At 54.8% G+C, this 13,265-nt stretch overlaps 1 protein-coding gene across 2 annotated transcripts in view; it reads left to right on the forward strand.

The window, feature by feature from the left end:
* CHST13 (carbohydrate sulfotransferase 13) overlaps positions 1 to 8,479 on the forward strand; it is a 30,911-nt gene extending 22,432 nt beyond the window's left edge. For both annotated transcript variants that reach the window (XM_080826592.1, XM_080826593.1), the window contains exon 3: positions 4,813 to 8,479. In XM_080826592.1, coding sequence (XP_080682718.1) covers positions 4,813 to 5,658 — 846 coding nt within the window. In that variant the 3' untranslated portion in view covers positions 5,659 to 8,479. The remainder of the gene's footprint in view (positions 1 to 4,812) is intronic.
* Positions 8,480 to 13,265: the final 4,786 nt, after the last annotated feature.

Consider the following 13,265-nt stretch of genomic DNA (forward strand, 5'->3'; position numbering starts at 1 on the left):
CCCCCCAGATCTTAGTACCTCGTGTGATAGGGAAGCATGCAGGGAGCCCTTGCCCTCGTGCTGTTCTCAAGCACCGGGACCGGGAGGCTTGCTGTCTCAGGCATTCCACTTCTGCTCTGAACCATGCATAGCCCAAACACACACACAGACCCCACTGAGAGCCACACATCAGCAGGCACGAGGTGAGGCACCCATTCAGACAGCATGTATAGAGCACCTACTGTATGCAGGCTGGGCTCAGGATGCTGCTGATCCAGTGGCAAGCAGGTCAGCTGGGTCCCTGACCTGTGTAGCTGACCTTCCCAGGTGAGGAAGACATCGTCCCATCATTGCCATCTGCACTAACCTGTGGCTGATTTGCATCTAAAGGGGCAGTACAAGGTGCGGCAAGAGATTACTGGGAGGGTCCTAGTTTAGATCAGGGAGAGAGATCCTCTCCGAGTGAGGGACATTGGAGCTGAGACCTGCTGGGAAGGAGTTAAGATGCAAAGAGTAAGGGGGGCTGCATGCCTGGCAGTGGACAGATGACAGAAGAGGATGTGTGAGGCGAGCTGGGAGTGGGCAGCAGTTGGGCAGGGCCTGGCAGGTGGGACAAGAGCCACAGGGAAATCAGGTTTCAAGCTGGGAAGAATGATCAGACAGGTTGGGTAGGTAGCTGTTGACTGAATCCCTGGGGGCTGAGCCAAGGGGGTCTGTGGAACTTCTCTGACCCACACCCTTGGATTGCAGGTATGGAGACCTTGGTCCAGAGAGGGTAACAGGCTTGCCCTGGGCCACACAGCAAGCTGAGGGCAGGCCAGGCTCTCGGCAGGATCCTGGTTCCACTAGTTCCACAGGCTTCTGAGGGGCAGATGGGGCTGGCTCAGCCCCCTCACAGCCCGAGTTCCCACTGGTTGTTGGGTGTCAAGGCCCTGGGAGCTTAGCACCTTGCAGCTGGAGGAAAAAAAGAGTAATAAAAATAATCTGGCCAACAAGAGCTAACTGTGTACCAGACAGTCTAGTTCAATGAACTTACTTAGTCCTCATGGCAACCCTGAAAAGTGGGGCTGTTGGTATCCCTGTTTACGGATGAGGAAATTAAGGCACAGGGAAGTCAAGGATGCAGAGAGGGCCACAGAGCTCATAAGGATTAGAGCCAGGCTAAGAATCCAGGATTAGAGCCAAGCTAAGAATCCAGGCAGCCAAGTCCAGTCAGGCTGGGAGAGATGAGGATTGTAGCTCCAGGGTTTGTTCCTGTACTGGTGGGCATAGCCCAGCTTCTGAGTCCTAAGGGACCTGCACTGGGAGTCCCAACTCCCCTACTTGAGAGCTATAGGCAACTTATTTCTTCTAAGCCTCAGTTTTTTTTTATTTGTATGGAGATAGTACTGACTGTCTTGGTATTTAGAGGGCTCCAAGCAACAGAAAAGCTGACTTTAAGCCATTAGAACTGTCAGTGTTTACTTCCCAAGATGCTCAGAAATCAGCAGCCCTTGGTACAGCAGCAGCATGTTGCCCAATATCACCCTCTGAATGTTGACATATGGTACATCTTGTTGCCTCACAACTCCAAGATGACTGCCAGGGCTCTGGACATCTCACAGGATGGTACCCCAAGCAGAAAGGGAGGGGCTGAGGCAAAGATTTTTTTTTTTTCCTTCAGGAGCCCTCTCTTTTTGTACTGAAGGTAAGTCTTTCCTGGGAAACTAGCAGATGTCCCTATACATCTCCTTGGCCCAAACCAAGCCACATGTCCACCCCTGGACCCATAGCTTTCATGAAGTTGTGTGAGGCTGCTATGACTGGTTCTTCCCCAAGTCTCTGCATATGACCATAAGTGAGGTCTGCTGGCAAGGAAGGAGGGTAACTGAAAGTTGGGTGGATGGCCAACTTTCCCTGCCACGAGAAATCCGTGGGGATGTCTGGAAGCTGAAAGCAGACCTTGGCTGTGGGGCCACTAGATACAGCCTTCTCCTGGCACCCATGTGGAGCCAGGCTTTTGAGGCCAGTCCTGTGAGTCTGCCTTAGAGGGAAGGGAATCCTCCTAGTTCTCTCACACCCCTCACTGCTTTGAGGTTGGCAGCCAGCCCTCAGTGAGATTTTGAAAAAGAAAGATAAGCACATGATAGGGCATCCAACCCTTCAAAAGAGTGCATCCAGTGAAGAGTACCTTCCCTTCCCACCCTGGCCCTGGTTACCCCTGGAGGTGACCAGTTCATTTCCTGTGTGCCTTTCCAGGCATGTGTGTAGTGTCCAATGCTGTCAGGTGCTTAGGTCACTTTTCCAGCATCATACCTACAGGTATATATGTCCTTTTTTTTTCCTGCTTCATGTTCAAATTGAGACAAATTCAAACACATACGGAAGTTAAATGTACAACGAACTCCCACATTCCATCAACTCTTGTCCAATCCTGTTTCATCCAGACCCCTCTCCCTCCCTTCCTACCTGGCTTATTTGGAAGCAAATCCCAGCCTTTTTTTGTTCATTACATGACAATTTCAATATACATCTAAAAGAGAGGCTCCCAGGGCACCTGGGTGGCTCAGTCAGTTAAGTGTCCAACTCTTTTTTTTTTAAGATTTTATTTATTTACTTGACAGACAGAGATCACACGTAGGCAGAGAAAGAGGGGGAAGCAGGCTCCCTCCTGAGCAGAGGGCCTGATGCGGAGCTCGATCCCAGGACCCTGAGATCATGACCCAAGCTGAAGGCAGAGGCTTAACCCACCAAGCCACCCAGGCGCCTCAAGTGTCCAGCTCTTGATTTTGGCTCAGGTCATGATCTTGGGGTTATGAGATGGAACCGTGCATTGGGCTCCGAGCTCAGCAGGGCACTGCTTGGGATTCTCTCTCTCTCTCTCCCTCTACCCCTCCCCACCATCTCTCTTCCTCCCATTCTCTCTCTCTCTTTCTCTGAAACAAATAAGTCTTAAAAAAAAATTAAAATACGAGAGGCTCCCTACAACCTATCCTTTCTGAAACATTTTTTTTTTATTTCTTTCCTCACCCTTTGTAAACCGAAAGTGTGACATGTCAACTCTTGTTCTGTACTTCAGCTTTTATCACTAGGAGGATCTTGGATTTCTGCAGGATACTTTTAAAGGCATGAGAAGCTCAAGCGAGCACCTCCCCACACACAGACACATTCTTCCCCTCCCACCCAGCAACAGCAGATACTCTTATGTGGGCACTGGACCAAGTGTCCCACCATTTCAGGGGCTGCTTTGTCCTTCCCTGAAATGGAAACACAAGGCTTTTTTTCATAACTGAGATATAATTCACATACCACAAAATTCACTCTTTTAAAGTGTACACTTCAGTGGTGTGTAGTGAACTTACAAGGCTGCATAACCATCACCACTCTCTAACTACAGAACACTTTCATCACCCCAAAAAAGAAACCCAGCACCCATTAGCAGTCCCTCCCCCTCCCTTCCCACCTGCCCCTGACAACTACCAATCTAGTTTCTGTCTCTACGGATCTATTCTGGACATTTCATGTAAGTGGAATCCATCATACAACATGTGGGCTTTTGTGTCTGGCTTCTTTCATTTGGCAGGCATAATCTTTTTCTTAGGGTGCATCAGAACTTCATACCTTCTATGGCTGGGTAATATTCCCTTTTATGGACAGACCACATACTATGTATCCAGTCATCATTGATGGACATTTGAGTTGTTTCCACCTTTTGGCTATTATGAATAAGGTTGTTATGAACATTTATGTACAAGTCTTGGCCTGACATATGTTTCTAGTTATCTTGGGTATATACCTAGATGGATCATCTGTTTGTTTTGTTTATTTTTTTTTTTTGAGAAGCTGCCAAACTGCTTTCCACAACAGCTGTACCATTTTACATTCTCACCAGCAATGAATGAAGGTCCCATTTTCCCACGTCCTCCACAGTGTTTGTTTGTTTGTTTTATTATATCTTGAAGGTTTTTAAGGCAATTTTGAGAAATTAAAAACACTTTTCCTAAGAATTCTTGGACGAAAATCAGGAAGAGGAGGGGCGGGAGGGGGAGTCTTGGAAGTGGAGACCCTGTTTGGTGCAGAAGGGACTTGAAGGAAAGGAGCCACCATTCGGTGGCTTGGATCTTAGCACAGCTGAGACAGGCTGGGAGGGACTGGCCCAGGTATACTAATACCACCTAATTTATAGAGTTGTAAAGTGCACAGCAAAGTGCCTGGCATACAGTAGGTGCTAGATAAATAGTGGATGTCTCTTCTCTCACAGAAGAGAGACAGGCTTCAGAGAGGACAAGTTTCCTGCCCAACTACTGAGGTTAGAATTTGTTGGTGGGGAAAAAAAAAATCAAGATCCAAAGGAACATACCAATTCCTAAATGCAGAATTCGCTAATTTTATTATTGAACAAAAAAGTATCTCAGTAGCCTACAGGTGGTTGCATTTCTCAACTCTTTATATGGAATTAACGCTGTTGTTCTTATACACTATCTCGCTTTTAGTAAACAGTGAGCATATATTCAATTTGTGCCCACGCTCACCACTCTGATAACTTATTAATCAGGCTTACTCTGACACCAGCATTACCAGGGCCTCCTTGGTCTTGAGTGTCCAACCCTATTTGTCACATCCTTCCACCTGCCTCAGTGTGGTTAGAGTCACAGTCGCGCGCGCGCGCGCACACACACACACACACACACACAATTCTGGTCTAGGGCAGATCCCTGGGACCCAAATCACAATGATGGGTGGCAGTGCCGGGGTTCAAAGCCCCCGTTCCTTCTCCACGGGCGGGTGGGCACAGGGCCCGCAGCAATGACCCCACCTCCCCTCCCCTCCCCCCACCTCCGCTGTCGCCCGCAGGGCCCGCGCTCCGCCCTGGCCGAAGTGCACCGGCAGCGGCGGGACCTGCTGCGCCGCGCCTGCAGTCGCCACACGCGCCGGCAGCGCCTGCTGGGGCCCGAGGACCTGCGGCACGTGCTGGTGGACGACGCGCACGGCCTGCTCTACTGCTACGTGCCCAAGGTGGCCTGCACCAACTGGAAGCGCGTGCTGCTGGCGCTGAGCGGCCGCGCCCGCGGCGACCCGCTCGCCATCCCCGCGCACGAGGCGCACGCGCCGGGCCGCCTGCCCTCGCTGGCCGACTTCAGCCCGGCCGAGATCAACCGGCGGCTGCGCGCCTACTTGGCTGTCCTCTTCGTGCGCGAGCCCTTCGAGCGCCTGGCGTCCGCCTACCGCAACAAGTTCGCGCGGCCCTACAGCGCGGCCTTCCAGCGGCGCTACGGCACGCGCATCGTGCGGCGCCTGAGGCCGCGCGCGCACCCCGACGCGCTGGCCCGCGGCCACGACGTGCGCTTCGCCGAGTTCCTGGCCTACCTGCTGGACCCGCGCACGCGCCGCGAGGAGCCCTTCAACGAGCACTGGGAGCGCGCGCACGCCCTCTGCCACCCGTGCCGCCTGCGCTACGACGTGGTGGGCAAGTTCGAGACGCTGGCGGAGGACGCGGCCTTCGTGCTGGGCCTGGTGGGCGCGTCCGGCCTGCGCTTCCCCGCGCCCCCGCCCCGGGCCAAGGGGGCTGCCGCGCGCGAGCTGGCTGAGCGCCTCTTCCGGGACATCAGCCCCTTCTACCAGCGGCGCCTCTTCGACCTCTACAGGATGGACTTCTTGCTCTTCAACTACTCGGCCCCTTCCTACCTGCGGCTGCACTAGGCCGTGGCGCCTCCGCGGGGCCCGTCACACCAGCCGACGCCCCGGGGTCTCAGGTGGGGCCGGGCAGTGCGCGTGCTGGGGCTGCCTGCCCGGACTCCACTCTGAGCACCACGGCCCCCGCGTTTCCCTGTTTGGCCGGCCCGCCGGGGCCTGCATCCCACCTGGCCAGGTTTGGGTGCCACCCACCTCGGACGACTGTACGCCCGCGCCCGCCTGTCACTTGATGCTTGCTTCCTCTGACTGCGCCATCTGGCAGGCACGCCTCCAGACCCCTGGGTGGGAAGCATTGAATTACTAGTGGTTTTTTAGCTTGTGAGAGACCATTTTGGCGGGATCCGGGGAGGGGGGTCAGCTTTGACCCCAAACCTGTTTGTGGTGCAACAGAGCAGAATGCTGGTTCAGTGCCATCTGCGGCCTCGCCTACTGCCCTCTTCACCGCCCCTGCCCTGGCACCGGACAGCCGTAGGCCAGGAGGAAAGCCCTGTGTCTTTGGGCTCAGGCTCTGGCCATCCTCGTCAGTGGGCATGGCCCTGGAGCCCACCCTGAGCTGCCTGTCACGGAGCGGTGCTGCCTCCCCCGGTGGCTGGCCCCACCTTTGATCTCCATCTGGCAAGATCCTAAGTCTTCCGTGTGTGCCCACAGAGCCCAGAGTGCCCTATGGTGGCAGGTGTTAGAGGACCTTGGTGAGCTGCGGAGCTCATGTTTTTAAAATTAATGTTTTGTTTTGTTTTGTTTTACTTCTGACGTTTTGGAGTTTCTCTGCTTCGTTTTGCCATTTGCTCTGCTACTGAGGGTGTCAGGTCTTGGGCATCTCAACAAACCTCCGACCCTCAGTTTTCCTTTGCTGCCAAAGGGCACAAGAATGCCGGGTGGTCCCGAAGATCAGACGAGAGAGGTGGAGAGCCTGGCTTTCCTTCACAGCAGCCCACACGGGTGAAGGGCTCTATGGGGAGTGGGGTAAGGAGCGGGTACGCCATGGCAAGGGGTCCTAAATTCTGGCTGGAGGTGCAGTGGTGAAAACCCTGGGAGGGTGGGCAGTGGGAATCCGACCTTTCATTCTGCCTGGGCTAAAGATGAAAGCTGAAACCAGCTCAGTGAAACCCCGGCCTCGGGCTGCCTCCCACCCTTCTGTGGGTGTATGGGTGTGGGGGTGTGTATTTGCAGTGTGTGTCAGGCCGCTTGGCAGTGAGGATACCCCCTTGTGGCTTTGGGAAGACAGCCAGCCGTAGGAGTCCCTTAGGAAGGACTGAATGTCCCCTTAGTGACTGTTTGGATATGTGGTGTCCTTTCTCTGTTTCCCTGAATGTAAATCGAAACGCCAGAACTTTGGGAAGACCGGGGCAGGATATGCCTGAGGCTTTGAGAAACAGAAATCAGAGCACAGCTGAGGAAGGGCAGCTTGGCAGGGCAGAGGCCAAACCTGGGTTGTGGTGCCCCCACACTCTGTGGTGAAAGCCCACGAGCCTGGTTACAGGACCCTAGTGGCCTGCAGGGGCCAGGCTGGCCAGGGACTGGCAGCTCAGTCCCATTCATGCCTCGGCCTTTGCTGATGTTGTTACCCCTGCCTGCAATGGATGCTTCCCTTTCCAGGCCAGTTCTAGGGCTCCTCCTTCTCAGAAGCCTGCCGAGGCCTTCACGGACGCGTGTCCATGGGGCCTGCCAGCAGGGGTCAGTGACGGCCAACCCCTGTGGCCCCGGGAAGGGGCTGCCCCTGCTGGAGAGCAGTGGAAAGCCCAGGAGCCTGAAACAGCACCAGGATGAGGGGGGAGGAGCCAGGCCTGTGACACACCCGGAGGCTTGTTCCCTGCCTGTTGCCCCCATGCTCCCTCCTATGCCATACCCACAGTGTGTCATGTGCCACCTCATGGTCAGTTGTTCCACACGCTCCGACACACACCTTTGTTCCAAGCTCCCTCAGTGCCCACACAGCCTCTGATGCGACCTGTTTGCTGAAGTTATTGCCCATCAGTGCCCCCCCCCCCACCAGGTCGTCACCATTAGAAGTCACCCTCTGGTTCTGCAATCACAGCACCTGCTGTCGTGTCCTTCAGCGCCTCCTGCATCCTGAAGCTTGTCACATCCACGCACGCTCCCTCATACTGCACACCCCCCACTGATGGCACTTGATGTCACACCCTTTGTTGTGAGTATGAGGGCCCCACGCCAGGCCCCGGGGCTGAAGGCGCCTCTTCTCCCTCGTGTGGGCCGCAGGGAATTCCTCCCACTCTGGTGTCCTCTGACCTGCGTCCTCTCCGGCTGGCGCCAGAACGTGTCCATCCTCGCAGGTCACAGGCTGACTGCCCGCCCCTCAACAGCAAGGTCCCAGCCGGGTCATCAGATGGCCCGAGGAAGACAGGGTCTCACGTGAACAGCTGGACAAGACAAGAGGGGGTCTGGAGGGGTGCCCACCCAGGCACCCTTCCGTGATTTATTCTGTTAACAGGTTCCCCCAGTTCCTGAAGGAATCAAGCGCACAAACTGAAGGTCACTTGGCATTTTAGCTTACTGGCAGCTGTCTTCCATTTCGTGGTTTTCCATCTCAGAGCTGAGGGGTGCTGGCCAGCAGCCTCCCCAGCAAGGAAAGGACACTGGTGGATTGGGTTACAAAGACTTGTTTAAAATGTTTCAGTGTTCTTCTGCTGTTTTTGGCTTTGTCAGGAAAATGTTTCCCGGATTTTTGTAGTTATAGCGTTGGTTTTTGTTTTGTTTTGTTTTGTTTTTCAGTTTTCTGTGGTGGCTTTGTCATCCAGGCAGCTTCCTGGGAGGCAGAGTTCCATGATTTAAAATTTTGCTAAAATAAACCCCTGGTTCTTTGTCCGAATGCTGCTTCATACGTTATTCAGCTTGGGGGTCTCAGCCGGCTGCATCTGCCGGCCTTGGCCACTGGCTGCATAGTCTTCGGGGGTGAAGGTGGAGGAGGCCAGGCCTAGAGCTGCTCAGCCTGCCGGGCTGCTACAACACCCCACGAGGTCCCTGGGCCAGGTGTTGGGGTGCTGCCCTTCCCCGCGGGGCTGGGGTGCTCTTCCTGGGGTGCAGGCGCCGCCGTCTGTAGCGAAGGCTCAGTGGCAGTGACAGATCATCTGGGTTCTCTTTGCACAGCAGGAGATGGTCAGAACAGCTCCCCCATGGAGCCATTTGGGGCACAGGTCCCTTCTCTCCCATGGCTCCCCCACCCCTAGGCTGTATGTAGCTCTTCTCTACGTGGTCCATGCAAGTAAGCCATTCCCTTCCCGGGCAGCAGAATGTTGAAGACACAGACTGTGGACTGCACATTCCAGAGCCTACCATCCTGGCGATGCTCCCACCACAAGGGGGACTGGGCATGACACCCCCCCACCCAGCCACATCCCTGCGGCAGTAAACGCTTCCAGGTAGCGTTCCCGAAGGTTCCCAGTGGCTCCGTCTGCCGCCCTCCTATAGGTTCCCTCTGGCCACCAGACCTGCTTGGCCTGAGCACAGGGATGTTGGGTGTGCAGGGAGTCAGTGTCCCCGAGCAGCCCTCAACCTACATCTGCTAGAAGCTGGGGAGAGAAATACTGCAGCTTTGGCCCCTCAGGTGGGAAACGATGTGCATCCATATGTTTATCTCCAGGGGAACTCACGATTCCATTGCGGACTTGCTGCTTTTATTTCATTGGTCCCTGAATTATGGGCAATTAGATTAGTTTGTGTCCTTTAGCGTTACAGCGCAGCAGTGAATATCCCTGCGTACATCCAGCCCTGCCTGGGTGGGGTGTGACTGTCGGATACATTCCTAGAAGACAGAGCCACACCCTGACCACACTGTTCACTGCGCCTGGTCCGCAAGAGGCTTCAGGCATCTGCTGATGTAAGTTTTACTGTCACTGCGCTCAGGGCACGAGGACAGTTGGGGATCAGGACGGCCTCCCTTAAATGCTGGCAGTGTGTCCTGGGTTGCTGTCTGGGCTGCCATGATATGCTAACTCATCCCTCTGTAATCCAACATTCAGGGGTCGCCCATGTCCCTGTGAGGACTTCTGCGATGCATGTTCTCAAAGGGTTGGTTTTCTTCTTTGAGGACATCGTGTATATAGAAACATTCAAGACATAGCAGGACCAACAGATAAACCACCAGAGACCATGCATGTTTTAGGACTCTGGCTGGGTGACTGGAATGAGTTTTCTTTACCTACAGGACGAGCTCTCCCCACGTGCATACCCTCCTGCCTACTTCCTGAAGGCTCAGGGGCCACAGAGAGAGTGGCACATGGGGGGACGCAAAGGGGCTCCTTTCTATAAGGGGCTTGTGGCCACAGGCAGTAGGACCCCTCGGGGAAAACAGGGTGGTGCTGGCTGGCATTCAGGAGCCTTCTGGCCAGTGACACCCCTCCAGGGGACAACGTGTGCCCGAGACGGGGCTGCGATGCTCAGAGCAGCTGTATCCACAAAAGCAACAACTGGAAACCAAGCATCTGTCAGAAAGAGGATGGACAAGCCTCGTTTAAATGATTAAACGATTAAATGACCTGCACCTACCATCAGGTGACTTGTAGCGACTTGCTGTTGAAAAAAAGTTGCATGGAGCATAATACAATCTTATATCACTAAAAAAAAAAAAGAGAGAGAGAGAGAGAGAGAGAGAGAGAAGCAAACAATGTATTGTTTTGAGATATGAGTTTTAGAAGGATAGGAGAGAGCTGTGGTTACCCGGGGGAGACGGAGGAGGCGGGGGGCAGCTGGAGAAGCAGCTCCTGGGCAGAGGGACACATCGGTCACTTGTGTCACTGCACCCCTATCCTGCATCACAAGCATACGGTGCTGTATTTTGCAAATATCAAGTAGGACAAAGCTGTGAACATTGGAGGAAAAGTCCTGAGTCTTAAACACTCTCTAAGTGGGGATTAGCCTGCCTCCGACCCCAGTGGGAAGAGATCCTGGGGTGTTTGCTTCCTTCTACCACCAGGGCAATGCTGCCTGGTGCACGGTACACCCGGTCTGCTTCTCACCAGAGCCTGGGTGGACAGAGACCCAGGTCCCCCCGACCCCCGCTTTCCATCCCCCGGGGGCAGTCCTCTGCCTCGCACAGGCTGGAAACCACCATCCTGTTCCTCCCCGGGGCTTGGGGAGGGCCTCTTTTCAATTCTCACCAGGGACCTCGTTCCACCTTCTTTCCGAGACCATAAGGGCCACTTGCCCACCTTACTCAGTGCAGCCCCCTCGGTCATCTTCAGAGCCCCCACACCCTTCTCTCCTTGCAAGGGGGCTATCGTTACCATCCCTGATTGTGTTTACCCTCCCAAGGACTCCAAGATGAACTTCTGGTCCCTTTCTCTGTAGAACAGAGCGGGAAACCCTTACATCTCCTGCAGTCACCCTCCTCCAGGGGTGCTGCTGTGACAAATCCCAAAGCAATCCCACCATTCTCTGACCGATTCCATGCTACTTACTTGTCTTTGAAGACCTTGTAATACACCAACAACGTGGTATTAGGTTCCTGTTTTAAAATTTCAGAAAATAGGGACACCTGGGTGGCTCAGTGGGTTAAGGTCTCTGCCTTCGGCTCAGGTCATGATCTCAGGGTCCTGGGATCGAGCCCCGCATCGGGCTCTCTGCTCAGCGGGGAGCCTGCTTCCCCCCACCACCACCCCCCAGCCTGCCTCTCTGCCTGCTTGTGATCTCTGCCTGTCAGATAAATAAATAAAATCCTCAAAAAAATTTTTTTTCAGAAAATAGTAGGCCTGTCCCCAGGTTCCCAATCTACCCAGAGACACCGATTATTACCTACCACGCACACACAAACACGTACACACACACGCACACACATGTGCACACACACATACTATTTCCTAATGTACATAAGATGGGAGCATATCTGACACACTTCTGTCGTGCTTTAAAGAAATCTGACTACGCTTTGTAGATTGTTCCAGACCAGCATATAAAGAGCTGGTTCATCATTTCTGTGGCGGCCTGGTAGTTAAGGGTCTGGCCGTGGAACATCAGTGAACAGCCCCCTAGTAGGGGACATAGGTGGTCTCCGATCCTTTGCTATGGCGCTGTAATGAATACCGTTGTCCACATATCTTTATCAGGTGTGTGAGTGCACCCTCGGCATCACTTCTGGAAAATGACATTCCTGCTCTCTCTAAACCTCACACCAACCCCTTAAGATTGAGCCTCACCTCATTTTCTAGACGAGAAAATGGACGCTGGGAAAACAAAACGCTCAGTCCAGGTGGAAGTAGGATTTGAACCTGAAAAGTTTATTCACACAGTGTGGCTGATGAGGCGATGAGGGGCCCCATCACAGCAGTTGCCCTCACTAGAGTTCACCTCTGTCTGTGGCTGCTGCCTGGAGCGCCAGGGATCGGGGGCCGAGAGGGAGGCCGCTGGGAGCCGGGCCCTGGGAGGGGCCTCTGGAGGGGTGGGCAGTGCAGACGCCTGGCCCGGGGAAGCGGCGGCTCACCAGCTTGAGTTCCCAAAGTTGGCTCTGAGGCGGCGGTGGTGGTGGAGGGTACAAACAGTACGGTGATGTAAAATCTGGGGCCCCAAGCCTAGAAAAGCCACACAGAACCCCATGGGTCCAGAGACGTTGGCCAGGGCCACGACCACAACTCTGGTCCCAGCCCAAACCTGCCCTAGGACCCCACACTGAGCCTCTGCTGCCCTCCTAGCCACCACCACGCCCCACTGATGTCCACGTCAGAACCCCCACAGGGTTCCCATGTGGGGCCTCAGACATGGCCAGGACTTGACCCACCAGGCCTGCACAGACACCGAGTGAGTATCATCCTCGTGCCTGCCAGTAGCTGCACGGCCTCCAGCAGGGGCACAAGCACTGTATGGCCATTTCCCTAGTGAGGTCATCGTTCCTCTCCTAGTCAGTCTTTTCCAACAGCTACATCAGGTCTGGGCATGCCACCCTCCTGATCCCTAGACTTCAGTGGCTCCCCACTCCCCCTCAGACAGATGTGGGGATTTAGCATTCTCCCTCACCTGTCCCCTCACCATCCTGAAAAGTAGCACTTCAAGTTCCCTAAAGAGGACATCATTCTATCCCACCTTAGGACATTGGCACTTGCCTCCCACTGCCTGGAGTTTCTCCTCCTACAAGCTCCCTGCTTCTCACCCAGGCCCGCATGCCCTCTCCTGTCCCCTCTCCTGTCCCCTCTCTGCCCTACTTTGGCATCTGCGGATCGTGGCCCTCTGGCCCGACCGTCCCTGCTCTGGTTGATTCCCCAACAGAAGGCTGGTGGGAGTTCCGGGGGTGGACGATGAGGTAGGGGATTTCTCCCAGTTCCCCACCACTTAGATGCCTTTGCCAGAGGCCCCGTAGCCACAGCCCCCCTCCCTGCCCTGGGGCTCTTGGCCCCTGCCCACCTGTCCCACCCAGGGGAGGTGTTGGCTCCCTGCCCGTGCTGGGCCCTGGTGGGTCGAGCAGCCCCCCTGCCTCCTGAGCTCCCTGACACATTGCCGACAGCTTCAGTTTGTCCTCCAGTTCTCTGCTCCATGTCACCCTCCAGGAGTGCTCGTCCCATGACAGTCCCACTGGGGCAGGCCCCAGCACTGAGTCTGGGCCTGTGCATATAGTCTGACTGGTCCCCGCCGGACCCCAGGCTGGCAGCAGATCCCATTCTGAAGAAGTA

Source organism: Martes martes (genome assembly GCF_963455335.1).
Source record: "Martes martes genome assembly, chromosome: 1".
NCBI classification, from domain to species: Eukaryota; Metazoa; Chordata; class Mammalia; order Carnivora; family Mustelidae; genus Martes; species Martes martes.